Source organism: Alligator mississippiensis, chromosome 6 (assembly GCF_030867095.1).
Source record: "Alligator mississippiensis isolate rAllMis1 chromosome 6, rAllMis1, whole genome shotgun sequence".
NCBI classification, from domain to species: Eukaryota; Metazoa; Chordata; order Crocodylia; family Alligatoridae; genus Alligator; species Alligator mississippiensis.
In genome coordinates, this window is record NC_081829.1 from 92,020,685 (window position 1) to 92,037,171 (window position 16,487).

At 48.4% G+C, this 16,487-nt stretch overlaps 1 protein-coding gene across 5 annotated transcripts in view; it reads left to right on the top strand.

Annotated features, from left to right (window-relative positions):
- Positions 1–16,487, top strand: part of AFAP1L2 (actin filament associated protein 1 like 2) — a 103,661-nt gene that overhangs the window by 57,218 nt on the left and 29,956 nt on the right. For all 5 annotated transcript variants that reach the window (XM_019485943.2, XM_059730126.1, XM_059730127.1 and 2 more), the window contains exons 2-4: positions 5,119–5,247; positions 5,729–5,806; positions 11,552–11,646. In XM_019485943.2, coding sequence (XP_019341488.1) covers positions 5,119–5,247; positions 5,729–5,806; positions 11,552–11,646 — 302 coding nt within the window. The remainder of the gene's footprint in view (positions 1–5,118; positions 5,248–5,728; positions 5,807–11,551; positions 11,647–16,487) is intronic.

Sequence of the window (16,487 nt, forward strand, 5' to 3'; positions counted from 1 at the left end):
TTCTTGGCCAAAATTTACCCTCCGCCATCATTGTTCAGCGTGGGGTGTTTTTGCGCCTGGACTCCACCCCAGTGGTACCCACAGTTGAAGACTGTGAGCATAGTCTTCCTTACATTTACCAGCCCAGTGTTTACCATTGCCAACAGGCCCTTCGGTTTGAGAAGTCCAACCCATCCGACACAGCACTGACCATGGTCATTGCAGTATGAAGTGCTATGCCTAATGGCGCAGTTACGTTAGGTAAGATCCTGGGGAGCCCTTGGCGTGACAGATATTCTGCCAGGATAGAAGTGGAAACTCAATAGGCCTTATTCATATCTCACACAAAGAATTTGCTTGCCAGTGGGCAGGTGGGAAGGGTGAGTCTGGGAGGGGATTCAGCAGTGGGGCTGTAATGGAGAAGTTGAGAGACCCTTAATCTCGGAAGGGCATCGTGATATTCATTGGAAGTGCAAAGAAAAGCCCCTGTGGCACTGAGTCGTTTGAGTGCTTTGCAAGCCCTCCTCATCTCTCTCTCTCTCTTTTTTTTTTTTAAGGGAAAAAGTAAGTCCGTTGTATGTTCAGAAAACTGAACAGCTTTGTGTGCATTTTCTGCTGCCATTTTGCTAAAGTTCAGAGTTCCTGGGTTAGAGCTGCCGGCTCCTCAATAAGGTTGTTGTTTGAACTTCCAAAGAAGCCTACGCAGAGCTAGTTGGGTTCAACTGTTCAGTTCATGTCCTACAACCGAGAAGACACATTGTCTGCCTCTTTCCCTCCACTATTCATACTTTGCAGCAAAGGAAAGCCACTCTTCCAGCTTGGGTGCGTGGAAAGTCAGGCAATGAAGCATTATTTGTGCATCTCAAAGAGGTCTGATTTTTCTGACAACATTTCCAAAAAGTGGACAACTTGAATTTAGTGGGAAAAGGTGGTCATAAGTATCCTGAGGAGTGGATTGACTAGGGGGAGAATGACAAGCCCCCTAGCATTGTTATTTTACAGTGGGGAGCTACACCATTTTGCTCCCTTTGATTGTTTTTTAATTTAATTATTTTTATCTAAAAACATGATCAAAATGGTCATCAACACAGACAAATCTTTGGAGATTTGTTAAAGGATAAGTTTCTAAAATGATTTTTTTAAATAAAAATATTCTCAAGGATAAGGGGGAGGGGGAAATGATGAGTTATGAAGTAATACACAGATTTTTACCATAAGACAGAATGAGTGGGGAAATTCATTTTTTTAATAGAAAGTTTTTTGTTCCCAAGAAAAGTCAAGTCTGTTAGTTTCAAACCTTATGTATCCCCCAGATCTCAAAATGTTGGCCCAAGTTTACTTTAGTCTCACTCTACGGCATAGCCTTCAATTTATACACACATGAAGTTAGCTTGCAGCGTACGTGCATTGAACGGTTCAACCTTCTGCTGTCTTATTCCTGGTGCGGTGGCATGCATGCAATCTTTAGGAGCAGCGCATCTTCCCATATTGTCCGGTACTGCAATGTTTACTGTGAATGCATTTGCATAATTATTTCCTTGATGCAGCCGGCTGTTACAGTGAGCCCAGCCCAGTCTCGTTCCCACCAAAATCGTCTTAATCCTCGGGCTTTCCTGCAGCAGACATCCCACCATTTTCTTAGCTTGTTCCTTAGAGGATCCTCGTGGGGAGGATGAGGAGGGAGTCTGCTTGTCGGAAGAAGCAAATGCTTTGTTCCCTTGGAAGGTCTATTCTAAGGGTCATCCAGCTGTTACAGTCGTCGCTGTCAACACATCTGTCTCTTCTCTCAGTTAGAATAGCTTTCTTTTGCTGCTATCAGAGAATCCGTTTCCTTTTCCAGTAACAGTCAGCCCTTATAAACCTCCAAATTAGCCTGGTTGGGCTGGGCTGGATCTGTAGGATGTGCTAACGACACTATAGCTATTTAGTTATGTGAATGCCTTCTCTATATCATCTTTTACCCTGCACACAGGCATCAGCTGGCCTATTGATTTTGTGCAGCAAAGAAAGAAAGCAACTGCTTTCTCCCAAAGCAGCCCCTAGGGAAAGCAAATGCTGCCAGTGCCAAGCATTCAGCAAGGGAAATCAGAGGCTGAAAGGCCGCTACGGGAAGCTCCTGCTCGGCTCTCTGTTGAATAAACACTTTCAAGGGAAGCGTACTTCCCTCCGCGGAGGACCTGCTCAAAAATCTCTGCAGTGCTGCATCCTCTCGCACTTCGAAGAACCTCAGGAGCTGCCTCAGTTGTGCTATTTCTCTAGGTGCTCCTGCCGGGCTTGGACCTGTGCTCATCAGGTTGGGACACGGGACAAATTCGGACTCCCAGCCCCTTCGGTATTACGTGGGAACAGTGCTTGAATTTCTTCCCCTCCCCGGTCTCTTTTCTTGGTCGCATGGGACAAGCTCTACTTTCACCATGGCTCCAAAGTTGTACCATTATCGGGCACTTGCAAGGATGCAAAATCATTTTAAACCCCCAAACATCTTGCACATGTACACTGTGACGCCATTAAGCCACACTAAGTGACATTTGCGTCAGGTGTCCACGTTAACGGCGTCATGTGTACAAGCGCCCACCCTCCCTGTTGTAAGGTCACAATTGTTTGGAGGGTGGTTTATTTTTGCAGGTATCAGGTTGGGGTAGAGAATGTCCCCGGACCCTGCTGCTGGTTGAAGAGGAGCTGAATGCTTATGTGCCTGACCCAGCTCTGCAGAGGTCAGTCTGAGTCTCTCCACTGACTTCGGTGGCTGCTGGGACAGGGCTGAATTGAACTGCTTGAGTGCATTGCAAGCCAGAAGCCAGATTTGCCTTCTTAACTTCTCTGCTGGAAAATGCAGTGTTTTGTGGCAGGGCCCTGTGTGCTGTCCTCCTTCTGGATGCTTGAGAAACAAATTAAGTCATTTTCCACAGTCACGGGGGTGGAATCGTTAACCTCAGGGGGAAGAGCTGAGTCTAGCTTGACTTCCATGCGGACAGCTGTCGGAAAGCTGGCCTGCTTTTAAAGCTGGGAGATAAGATGAGATGCTGTTACGGGCTGTGCTCTGTTGGTTATCATCACATGTAAACTGGCATGTCCCCCAGAATGAGCTAATAGCAATGTACATTTAGGCCTTTTCTACCGCGGGAATTGGTCTCAATCTCAGCAGTCACTTGCTGTTCACCAAAGGAGATGCACCTGCCGTTTAGGCAGGAAAACTGCACTCACATTGATCATTTCTGGAAGCCAGGGCAAACGGGCTCCTCGCTGGACTAGGGACAAATCCCCAGTATCAGATGATGCCTGAGAGATGCAGCCAGCCTCTATTCGGTTTGAATCCTGCTTCTTGGTGACCATCTTATTCTTTACCCATTGCCATCTGCTTAAGGAAAGTACTGCCACCTCTTGAAATGATCCGTCCCTGGTTTGTAGTGCAGTGGGTTACGTCAAGCCGTGACATGAGCCAAGCTTGCAGCCAAGACAGCGAAGCACAATGCAGACATTTTGAGCTTCCCATTGGTCTCGAGGCAGATCAAAATAGGATTAATCTGATGTAGGGAGGTTAGAATAAAATGCCAAGAGCTACCACATAATAGTACAGGGTTTCCAGAGCAAACTGATTCAATTAAATGTTGGTGTGGAGGCACAGACTGGGGTTTACAGTCAAGCTGTTGAGCATTCGTAGACGTTCAAGACCAATGGTCTGTTGCTAGATGCTCTAGACTTAGCAAAATAAATGATGTGGCACAGAAAAGCTACCACTTGCTTGCATTTACTGGCTTCTAAGATGCTCTTGGTAGAGAAAGAAATTCCTCCAGTTAAATGTGGCATTAATGGTTTTATTCTTGACCCTACCATACACTTTCTATGGTAACTGAGTATGTCTTAGTTTCTTTTTCGATAAAATGGGATATTATCGTACCTTACGGTATGCTGGGAGGATAAAATGGGATATTATCGTACCTTACGGTATGCTGGGAGGATAAAATGGGATAGTATTGTACCTTATAGTATGCTGGGAGGATAAAATGGGATATTATCGTACCTTACGGTATGCTGGGAGGATAAAATGGCATAGTATTGTACCTTACGGTATGCTGGGAGGATAAAATGGGATATTATTGTACCTTATAGTATGCTGGGAATGGTAGCTCCTTCATACTTTGTGAGATATGAAGGTAGATGGTAGGGAGTGCCAAGTATGCAGTTAAAGAAATGAAATAATTGCCTTTTCCCAGTTTAAATCTTCCGTATTTCATAGCCACACATTCCCTGTTAGCATAGTGAGGAACAGCAGCCTATTGAACAGCGTGGTTATGTTAAGCGCAAGTGTGTCGCCCCTCTGCCCGGCAGCTTGTTAAGATCAGGAAGTGATTGAGTAATGTAAGAGGGGACAGCCCAAAGTCCGGGAATGGCCAGAGCTGGCTCATGCTTTGTGCTTCCCATCATTGTCATTCTTACTCTGCATTTCCTATTCCCACAAACCACTCTGTTATTTCCTCTCTGGAGTAGGTTCCTGCCCCGTCCCTAATTAACCCAAGGCAGAAACAGGAGCAAACACAAGTGAATAGCTGAACATCAGTTAATTCAGTCTGAACCCCTCCACCAAAGCCATTTGGCCATGGAGCAGTTTAAGCAGAGGGGCTCCCCTAGAGCTAGAGGAAACCAATTGACATGGCTTCGTTTTAGATGCTGGGGCCCGTTCCTGCCCTGTTTTCCACCTGTCCTTTCCAGGTATCAAGTGCTGGTTTTCCATCATGCATTTGTTGAGGAGGTAATTGGATCCGACCCTGCTTTCAGTCCCCAGCCAGTATATTGTTGCTAGCCTTTCCAGGCAAAACAGTCTTGGAAACTATCGAGTAATGTGATGCCAAAAGCATTAGCTTTTTAGGACACAAATTATTGTAAAACAGAATGGAAGAAAGCTTGAAAGAAGCCAGAAAAGAGAGTTATTTTAACTTAGAGCTGAAGGCTGTAGATAAATAGACCCTTTTAAAGTTTTGGATCTCAGTTAGCATCAAAAGAATCATAAAAGTGAGTCCAGTCTAGAAATTCAAATTCACAGTCATCCTTACCAAGGGTTGGAATAGAGGTCCCCTCTCGAAATAAAACCAGATGACTCTAGAAAGACGTGGTCTTACCTGCTTTCTGTGTCTCTCTCAGCTCTAGAGCAGCTGCTTACTGAACTCGAAGATTTTCTGAAGATCTTGGACAAGGAGAACCTGAGCAGCACAGCCATCGTGAAGAAATGCTTCCTCTCCGACCTCCTCCGGGTGTACACAAAGTCAAGCGGTAGGTACAGATTGGGGAATCGCAGCGGGGGGTCAGTCTTGTGGTGCTGTCTTTTCCTTCATTGGGACTTGAAAGAAGGGGTGACATGGAGACAGATTTTATATTTTTATTCTGTACCTAACCAGCAAGAGAAATAACTGGTTAAACATACATTTTTACAAGCTAAGGATTCCTGTAATTTCTGATTTATTTTTTTCTGCTTTTCAATCTGGGTTGACTTAATCCGCGCTAGAAGAGACAAAGGATGTGCCACTTTTCTGAGTTAACATTGAAGTCGTAATTGTAACTTTGGAATTTCCTGGTTGTTAATTCCTCAGCTTTAATGTTTGATTACTGCTAATTTATTTATTTTTTTGCATTTAGCTTAGACAGAAGCTTGAACATACTTGTCAGAGATGCTTTTTGCTTTTGTTTGCATGAAAACTAAGAGGTGTAAGTACAGATGGGTTGGTAAAGAGCCTGTTCTTCCCTTGGTGCACAGGTGGCGATGAGGAATACATTTACATGAACAAAGTGACCGTCAATAAACAGCAGGGTACACCACAGAAGCAAGACCAAGGTATGCAATCTAGAGTTGCTGGGACAAAGGGGCAAAGGAGTCGATCTCCCCTCATCGATATCAGTGACAGCACTCCTGTTGACTGCAGTAGGGGCTGGACTGAGCCGACGGAGGGAGTGAAATGATTTCCATAGTCTGCATATTCTTGAAATTGTGTCCTCACCAGTACAGTGAAGTTATTCCTGGAAGTAACATTTTTGAGTACTTTGGGATAAAAATGTCACCTTCCTCACAACCCTGCTACCCCACTGTAACATTTCAAGAAGTCCACAGATTTCCTTTCAGTGCAAAACAAATCAGTCTGCCTTTAAAAGCTGCGGATGCTCACATTTTTTTTTTAATATGTTGCTTTGCACCGTGCCAGCGCCGTTTCAGTTGGGCTAACCCAGTGCAGTACATCAAGACGAATTATTTGTGTTCCCACTATGCACTATGCCATCTTGTATTTAAACAGCATTTCCCCCCCTCCCCCCTGGAAGCTGCTGAACAGTGACGCTCAGTCAGGGTGCTGGGACACCTCTGACATCCTTTGAAGGGTGTCACGAGGTGTCAGGAGATAAGCAGATAAATTAAACAGGTAATCATAGACTCAGGTTTGCCCCTGCCTGGATGATTTCCAGCCTCCACTGCTCAGTCTCTCTGCAAGGAGGTAAGCAGTTTAATATATAAATTAGTGTTTAAAACTGGGTTCCACTCAGTTTGCAAAAGTTAGGGAGTGATGCCTCAAGTCCAGGAAGGCTGAGAACCGTGGTGCTAGACCAAACAGACTGTATAAACTGAGAACAGTTGAATCTAGAAGTGTTTATCATTGTTTTCAGAAGAAATTTTCTGATTATACCTGCCCGGTTTTGACTAGGCAAAACGGGAAAGAAGCTTGCAAACTTTCAGAATGGTTCAGTGAAACTTTGTCACTCTCACAGTGTTTATGGCCATTACAACGGTCACTATTGGTCAGTGCTTGCAAATTTGAATAAGTCTTTTAGCCACTTGGCACTCTTATCATCATACTCCTTGCAACCATACATGAACTTCCTTACCATGCGAGTGAACAGCCCCATCCACAGGGAGCCCAGCATCTTGCCTGTGGTTGCCAGGCTCTACTTATTGTAATACAAGCAATAACATTAAGCTGAAGCTGAAGAAGCTTGCAGCTCAGAGCAAGGAGATCGGTGGCAGCAGAAAGACCTGTGGCTTCTCAGGGCTGGGTCCGACTATGCGAATCGAGTGAGAAGGTTTGCTCGGGGCAGCCATGCAGAAAGCCAAGACTCTGTGTAAAGCCTGCTGTAATTATTTTTAGAGATCCTGTTTTTATTTCAGCCTTTTTCCTATCAGGACCATGAGCCTGCCCACTCAAATTCACTCCCTAAGGGACGGGGCTCTTTTTTTTCCCTTTCTTTCAGCCACCTCCCCAGTTCAAGTTAAACTTCTAAGTTTTATTTGGAAAGATTGAAGTCAGTAGCTTAGGTTATATGTACAATTGGCCAAAACAGCAGGCAGAGCTGTGCACAAGGGCCCCAATCCTGTGCAGGACCTGTCTATGCAGCTTTTACATCTGCAGAGTCCTGGTAAAGTATATGGGGTGTGTGCAGGGGCAAGGATCTGCTTATGGACTGGCTGTTGCAGGCTCGTGGCAATGATTTGTGCAGGCTTGGAGTTTGAGGGTGGTGTCACACATTCAGCTTAGCCCTAAGTGCAGCTAAAACTTGAGCAGATGCACGGTCAAGCAGTTTAACACCGGTTAGCCACCCTTAGAGTCCTAGAGAAGTGGTGCTACAAGGGACCTCCCGAGGTCATCTAGTCCAGCCCCTGCCTGAGGCAGGATCATTGCAGAGTCGTTCCCTTTTAGGCAAGGGTTGTTTCCCAAAACAGTGGTGCCCAAATTTTCTGCTCTGCAGACTTGTGCAGGGTGGGCCCCTGGGCCAGATCCACTCTGTGAGCAAAATCTGGTGTGTACAGGGCTGCACACCCAGGATCAGGCCAAATCACCCACTGCAGGATCGCGTGTTAGTCACCCCTGCTCCCCCACCCCATATTTTTGGGCCCTTGTGGAGGCTTGCCAGCCAGATCACAGCTCTGCAGGTCAGATGTGGCCCCCACGTTAGGGACTGAGCACCCCTGTCCTAACACAAACTGACTTTAATAGGTAAAAACCTTCCAGGGACCATGTGACACCACCCTGATAGTGAGCTACCATACCTGAAGCAGACTGGGTGAAATCAGAGGTAGGTGCTGAGTGGTAGGTGCTCACTGGCACTCAGTTCAGGGCCCTTTCACTGGTTTAATTGCACTCGAGCTTGTGTCTCAGAGCAGCATGTTCTAAGATGCTCTTAAAAACAGGAATTGCATGAGCTAAGAAGAAAGGAGAGAAACCCAGACAAGCAAATGCCCTAAAAAGCATCAGTAATCTCTGAGAACAGCTCTGAGTTCCACTCCTAAATGTGTCTGCCGTTGATTGCCTTAGGGGGCCTCCAAGCTGAACAATAAAGTCCTTTCTAGGTCACTTTTGATGGCAGCACAGTAATTGAATTCACCGTAATAAAGAGACACGAATTTATGTGAGAAACCTACTCCGTGCCCTTCAGTAGCAGCAGGTAAAATGCAGCCAGCGCGGAGACACGAGAGCAGGGATTCACAAGGTGACGTTCTCCAGCCCGCGCCAAGCAGCAGGTCAGATTGCGCGATGGCAGGGCCTGCTCCGGCCCTCTGATCTATGAAGTACTTGCTTTGCTCACCTGCACCAGAGAGCAGGGAGAGATGAGAATGAACCAGCAGTGCCCATCTTATTTCAGGTAGAATTTGTGTATTTGTGCCCAGTTTTTCACTTTCTTCTGAATGTCACCTAAATTCTGGGTTTATGGGAATTATGAAAGGAGGGGAACCTGATGCTAAGCATCATTGCATTTGGGACTATTCTTCAATGTCTTTTGTGGATGACAGCTCTGCAAGCAAACTGGGCTTGCTCTACCCTTGACTTCCTGCTTTGGGAAGATCTGAAAAAAAATGGGTTTTCCTTATTCAGGAAAAGGTTAAAGAGCAAGCAACTCCACAAGTCCAGCATGCAGCTCCAACCTCACCTTGACAGGGAGTATACTCTACAGGGATGGGATACAGGCTCCCCACGTAGAGCCAACCTGTACTGCATCACGGTCAGATACTTGCTGGCTGTAAATCCGCGTGGCTGTGGGGAGCTGTGGCCATTTACACCAGTTGGAGAGATCTCGTCTCCATCCTGTTTGTGAGTCCCTGAGGTGACGAAGGACAATTAATATGCAAAGCAAACAGCATACTCCTGGCATGGCAAGATTCATTAGGGTGATGGCTGGGTAGGAAGTGAAGCCAGGATCCCACTATTCGTAAATCAATGCTGATACCATACAAGTAATGCAAAGTTTTGCTTCCATTATCATGGCATAGACTGACATTTGTCTCTGTGGCTGATTCTGCAGAGCTGGAGAGGGCTCTGCTCTTCGCAGCAGGCCATGTGTTGGCATTGTACTTTTATACACCTTTGCAGAAAGCTTTCCTGCACATTTTGCCCTGTTTGGAAAACCCTTGGTGTCTGTGAATGGGGAGGTGACCAGGCAGTAAGTCAAGAGCTAGGCTCTTCTGAGCTGCCTATGAGCAATGTCATGGCACCATCCTTTGAGCAAAGCTCTTCGTCCATGATTCCCAGTCTCTTCCAGAGACACGTGGCAACCATCGATGGTAACACGACATGATGTCTGCCCTGACACCTCTTCCTTCTCCCTTGTTGAAGAGGGCATCCCCTGGTGACACCTAGGAAGCAGGGCATTTGCAGTGCTACCAAGGAGGACTTTGGCTGGTCCATCTCCGTTGTCTCTACTTGATGCAGGAAAGCAGTGTTTTCAGGCTGATGGTCACAATCTGCGCCTTACATTTCCCCTGGTTTATTGTTAGGTTAAACCACAAAAGAAACCCAGCGGCCCTGCTTGCCGCAGTTGTGCATAGCCCACAGATATTTTCAGCAGGCATCAACTCACCGAGCAGTATGGCCTATGAACCATGCTGGAGTTTAATGAACTCGTCCAGCATTAAAATCGGAGACTGCACTGTGAGAAGCAGACAGCCTCTCGCTGTGGGACATGGCCCTTGTATGGTTTGCACTGTTCTGATCCTGTGCCCTCACACCAGAGACTCATTGAAGGATGCAGGTTCGGGGATATCATTGTGGCTTCTGAGACGGAGACTGAAATAGTGCAATGTGGTCCCAGCTTTTATTTTTAGACATGGAAAATATGCAGCAAAGCTCATGGCAGCCTCTTTTGGGCAAGGAGGTGCACGATGTTGCCAACATTCCCTTTTTGCACATGGGGAGAGGCTGGGATTTTCAAACGAGCCCAAGGGAACTAGGCACAGGAATTAGGCACCCAACTCCTATGGAATCGATTGCTTCTACGTGTCCCTTCCAAGGCTACCATTGCAGTGTTATCTGAGGGTGCCTTAATCTGATAGCTAGGTACTGGTAGAGGGATGCTGCAGAACTGAGAGCAGAGGCAGAGAGAGATTAAGGCTTGGACCTTCAGAGGTGGGTGAGAGCTGAACTCCCATATCTGCCTTTGAGGACCTGATCTTTATGGCTGGTCACTCAGGTACTCTGTGGCAGAAATGAATATTGAACACGGATCTCTGGTTACTTCCCTAACCACTGACCCGTGCTTCCTCCTTAGGCCCCTGGGAAAATCTCAGCCTCTACCTGTTACCAGGTTCGCAGTGTCACTTGGTCCCACTAAGATGATATACACCCTGCACTCCTTTCCTTTCCTTTCCTTTTTTTGTTGCATAGCTACAAACATTTAATGTACAAGTATCAGTTGTTAACATTACAGCTCTCAGCTTATTAGTAAGAAAGCAACCAGACTGTGCTCGCTCTCTCTCCGTCTAAAGTCTTTTGTGCTATACAAAGAGAGTTGAATGTCATGATCCCATGCTGAGAAATTGGGACATCTGCTTGGGCACACAGAGGTTCAGTAATAGAGCAGGGGATAGACTTTTTGAAGCAAAGGGGTCCTGGATCAGGTCTACTCAAAAGGTAGCACTGACTCCTACCATTCAGCAAGTCAGTTGTAGGATCTAGTTAAGCTGACCCTCCTTTAGCTATAGCTCTTTTGGGTGGGGGATATAGAGACCCCTTCTGTGTACCAAATACAGCAGTTCCTTATTGTACAACTGTAGGGCCATCGGTGGGAAGCAGCTCTGGTACACACATTCCCCAGGGGAAACAACTTAGGAAATGCTTTCTCTCCGGGCCAAGTTCCCCTCTGAAGTCAGTAGCAGTACATGTTTTGCACCATCTGAACATCCCCTACCCCCTTTTTTTCTTAAGTGTGTTTGTAGAGCAACACTGGGAGAGGGAAAGTTATTTGTCTGCAACTTTCAGCCACATGCCACCCAGTAATAACAGAGTGAGCATTTAGACCTGCTCAATATAGACAACTTCATTGCAAGTCGCGGGATTTTGTTTTTGAAAGATGTTTTGATCTTCACAGTTTTCCTTCCAAAAGGAAAAAAAAAAAACATGCCAGAAAATAGCAGCTTTCTACCAGGAGGATTGCCCGGTGGCTGTGGCCTGTAGCACTGGCTGAGACGGTGGGCGCAGTGCAATGTACTCTGTAATTGGCACTGCTTCCTCTTCAAATATAACGCAGCACGCGTCTGTGACTGGGTAATAAGCACTTTGCTGGGAAATGCCACATGTCCTCATTTCTGCTTGCTTCTGTGTTGTAGCACTGGATCGCAGAGACGCGGTGCCCAACGGGGAAGCAGGACAGCATTCATCTCCTCCTCAGAAGAGCCTGCCAGACCTTCCTCCACCAAAGATAGTATGTGTTTGCTCCCTTGTCTTCCCTTCTCCCATTGCTTTCCGTCACTTTTCACAGCCTCGTACTTGAGCAGATCTAACCATTTCTACCTCTGATGACAGCATTTGAGACCTGTAAATGCTTCACAGCTACTACTGTCCCGGAGCCAACACTTTTATGGCACAGGTGATGCGCAGAACGGCTGCTGATGGATGGTACTAAGGGAAATACTTGGTCACTGTGACTTTCGGCGAAGGGTTGAAGGCACCTAGCAGGCCTTTGGACAGTCTTCTCCTAGGAGTGTGAGCAGCAGCTGGGGTTAGGCTGCCTGGGATAAACGCTTACAGGCCAGCAGTCCTCGAGCGTTAGCACACTTGGGTTGTCTCTGTGTGGTGTCAGGAAGCTATTCTCTCCTGCATGGTTTGATCACGGCTGAGGAAGATAAGTGCTCGCTTTCATCTGAAGCATCTGGCCTCATTCACTTTCATAATCCCGCTAGCAGACACTAGTCTATTGTTCCCTGCCCCTTTGGACAGCTTCTTATGAAACCTGCGGCCACGCGGCTCTGTGAGAGGGAGGAACAATGCCCGAGTGTCCGAAACCACAGGGGAGGTAGTTGGGATTATTCTTCTCCTTGCCATGCTGCCTGGTCTGACCCAAGAGAGCTTGAAAGAGCCAGGCCTGTTTGGGATTCACAGGGGTTGTAGGAGTTAGACACGAGGCTTTTGTGAGTCTCTTGCCTATGATGGAGGGTCCCGTGAAGGAGAGAAGTTCCTTCTCTTTCTAGGGGCATTTAAGTGAAGCTGCTAAGCAAGCCTCCTGGCCCCCCATGCATCCGCTGTGGTCAATGTGGCATGTAACGGGTCGGGAGTAACAGGATGCCACTTGCACTGTAATTTTGGGGTGCAGGTCTTTCCAGGACCTGCTTTTCGGCCCTCCAGGGCTGGTGTGTGAGACCCGTCCTGTATGATTCCAGCTTCCCTGAAACTTAGCTTAAAAAAAAAAAAGTCCACAAACAAAGTTGCTTTGGACTTTTCCACAGGGCAGTTATAAATTTAATTAGGTTACAGTTCAACGCGATCAGCTTTCAGTGGGATTTTGTTTGCTTGCCAGAAAGCCAGCCCTTGCTATCCTCCAGGGACGCTGACAGTGGGTCTTACTGTTCAAGAGCGGATCGGACATGGGAATCGCAGCAGCGAGGACTTTCTGATGTAAAAGTACAGCAGACTTGAAAGAGGGGGGGTGCGAGGGGCTCGCTGGAAAAGCTGTTCCCCTGACAGGAAGCAGAAGTCAGAGGGCAACCTACGGGATTAGTAGAAAGGGTCTTGCAGGGGCTCTGCTGCAGGGGAGTTTTATGGATGGGTGTTGCCTAGAGGTGCTGGGAAAATGAGGCCAGAGAAGGAAAGAGGTAGGGCTGGGTTAATAGAGAGGCCTTGTCAACATATTGCAATTATCAGAACAGCTAAATTCCAGCGCCCGGGGGTTTCCAGCGAACCCATCCGGCTTAGTGGCTTATGTTGACTCTGCTCTCCATGGACGCGCTGTACTGAGAACGAACGGCTTCCTCCGGCCGCCCCCGGGAGCAGCGATATGTCTGGATGTTTCGTATAGCTGGGGGCTCTTTCTTAGCGCAGCTGGTGGCAGCAGCAGCAGTGAGATGGGTAGAAGAGGCTGTGAGCCGGGGCAGCAAAGCAGCCGTGTGCCAAAAGAAAAGCATGCCTGAGTATCAGCAAGCAGATGGAGCGGCTAGCGGGCAGCCGGAGCTGTGACAGGGCTGGAGGAGCCCCAGCTGCACACTGGCGCTGGCTGTGGGAAACTTAGAGGCCGCTTCTCCTGGTTATTCAGTGGAACAAATACAGGAATGCACCTCGGGCCCCGGGCAGGGCAGGGCAAGGCCAGGCGCTTTCCCAGCCCTCCTCTGGCTTCTGCGGCTCTTTCCTGGTGCCCCCCATGAGCAATGCAACAGTGGCTCCTGCCTCATCCCTTTCTTTCAATTCCCGACCTATTCAAAGCTGACTGCCTGAGTCATAGCAAAAGCAGGAGTTGCCTTTGCACCGACTTCCGCACATCTGCCCCATCAGCTTTGAGCAGGGGACTTCAGTGGAGACCTGTGCAACTTGAGCAAAGGCAGTAATTGCAACAGTAGGCTGTTTTCCTCCAGGTCGGGGGTCAGCATCCTAGGGCTCGGAGGCTCAATCCAACCTGCAAAGGTCTGATTCAGCCAAGGGTGGCCCAAGGGATTGCACCACTCATCCCCTCCAGATACCCCTCCTCCCTGCTGCTCACTCATGCTTGCTGGAAAATTTGCCCATCTCCATTGCCGTAGGGGATGGAGGCTGGCAATGAGGGTAAGTGCAGGTGGTTTGGGCTCTCTAGGGAGTGGAGACTTGTGGCCTGTGGAGGGGCTGGGTCACAAGCAGTGGTCCATAGGTTGCTGCTCCCTGCTCTGGGTAATCAGCTCTTGGAGAGGAACATCATGAACCCTTTACCATGTGTGCTGTATTTTAGCTTTATGGGATTAACAGCCCCAGAGACATGCTGTAGGCTGGAAGAGCAGAATCTCAGATCTGAAGCATGGTGCGTCGGCAGGGTCACTCGGGGCAAGCCTGCACCGCACCTGCTTGCTCTGCCCAGATCCAACCTCATGTCATGGTTTAAAAACGCACAAATCAGCTGCCTGTTATTTAAAGAGAGGTGAGTGAGCAAATGAAGGAGACTAGACTATGGGGGGCAGATGGGGAGGCAAACAACCCAACCATTTACTTCAGCCAGGGAGTCACTCCGCAGTGAACCAACCCGTGGTCATGTACACTGCCTCTGTGCCACTTTGGGAAGTGCCACCGGGACCTGCGGCCTGCCCATTTGCTCCTGGTCTGCACGGCGATGTAGAGCTGCACTAATAGTGCACCAGTAAACACACCCGAGGCAGAAAGCCTGAGAGCAGCTCTGGGCACAGGCTGAGGGCACCTGCCAGGTCCTGTGCCTTGTGCCTGTGCCGTGGCAATGTGAGAGTGGGGCAGCGGGGGGTGAGCAATGCTCCATGGTTGCAGCGTGGGCATGGCCCAAGAGTTGCCAGCTCTTCAGCTTATGGACTCTGCTCTGGAGCCGGGTTCTGGGTTGACTGCTCATCTGAGTGGAAATGGGGCTTCTTTCCCAGCTTGCAACACGAAACCAGGCAAAAAGTAAAGTGGTCTCGGGAATGAACAAATATGAGCTCAGCGGCTATAACGAGAGAATTGCTGAAAGGGTGACAGGCCTACAAAGCGCGCCCAGAGTTTGTGCACAGTGCTCTGCAAACAGTTCCTCCGAATATTTCATCCTTTTAGCAAGGCCTGGCCCACACCAGAACGGCTCTCACTGAGCTCCTAAATCGAACCCAGACTTTAGGATGCTTATCTTGCTGGGATCCTTTGCCCCGAGCTGTCTTCCTGCCCCTGGGGCCAGGGCCTGGACTCGATGATCTTCAAGGTCCCTTCCAGCCCTAACGTCTATGAAATGAAATCCATGACACCGATGGGTCAGGCTTCCCAAAGACGGTGGTGTCTAGTGGACCGAGCTCCTTTATAATTCTCACCCCACGGGTGCTTCGAGAGGAGGAATCTGTGCCTAGTACAGGCAAATATGTCCACTGGCATCTGGATTACACTCCCTTGCAGCAAAGCAGGTTAGGGGGGCTGTGAACATGTGAGCAGGCCTGTTAATTTTTCCGGATGGCAAAAGTACGTGTGTTTGCAGAACTGTGGTCAGGGAGATCATTCAAGTAGTCCCAATTAGGCTGTGAGAAATCGCCACCGGGAACAGGCAAATTTGCCATCTTGCGGCTGCTGCCACTTGGGCGGATGACACAGCTGGGTACAATGGAGGAGGCCTGCAGTGTTTTCCTCTTTGGGATTTTTGCTTTTCCTTGTTGCTAAGACAGTGGGAAGAGTTTTTCTCTGAGTACTCCAGTCAGCAGCAGCTACAGCTGCTGGGCCTATGGCCTGGGGGAAGGAGGTAATAAGCCCAGTGGTAATAAGTCCAGTGGAGACTTGAACGGAGCCAGGAACAGGCTTCTCCCAAGTGTTGCAGCCCGTCGGCTCGTGTTCGTGGAGCGGGAAGGCTGGAAGCCGTCCAGTTGTCCCCAGTTGTCAGCATCCAGCTCATCTTCCTGAGACTCGCTTGTGAACGTATCTGTTCCTGAAAATGGACAGCTGTCCTCTGATGGCAAAAAGGGACTTCAGTTTAACCCGTATCTCCGGTGACAGAGTTCAGCAAAACCAGGAATCTCCCATTTGGGGGGAAAGTGCAAGTCTGAAAACTAGAGCACAGCACAGAGCCACTAGTGCCAAGGGGGACAGAAGACAAGCATTAAATACATATCACACCCGATCCCAAGCCTATGGTAGGCATTACGGTTGTTCAAGACTTATACCGGGATAGCACCAAGAAAACCTGGACAGGACCAAGGATACCAGTGGGCTGGGCACTGTGCATATGTGTAGTCAGGAAGCCCGCTCCCAATTTTGGGGCTCGCTGTTCTCCTTTAGCAGCCCCTGCTTTCCCTGCCGGCGCGGCACATGCCGCAGGGGTCTGTGCTATGTTGGAGGTTTAAAGCAGGGAGGCTTTGAGTGAGGGGAAAGCAGCCAGAAGAAAATCCCTGGGAGTTTGGCTTTCATGTGCGAGGGAGGAACTGCACGGCCTCCTGCAGGGAAGCGGAGATCACAGCCCTTCAGCTTGTGAACTTGGACCCCCGTTCCTGAAAGGGCAATGACCAGAGAGTGCTGTTTCTATAAAAGCTCTGAGATTAATGGTCAGAGAGCACTGAAACTGAAAGCTAAACCCTCCTGCACCCTTAAACCCAGCCTGGGAAGCTGATTACAAAG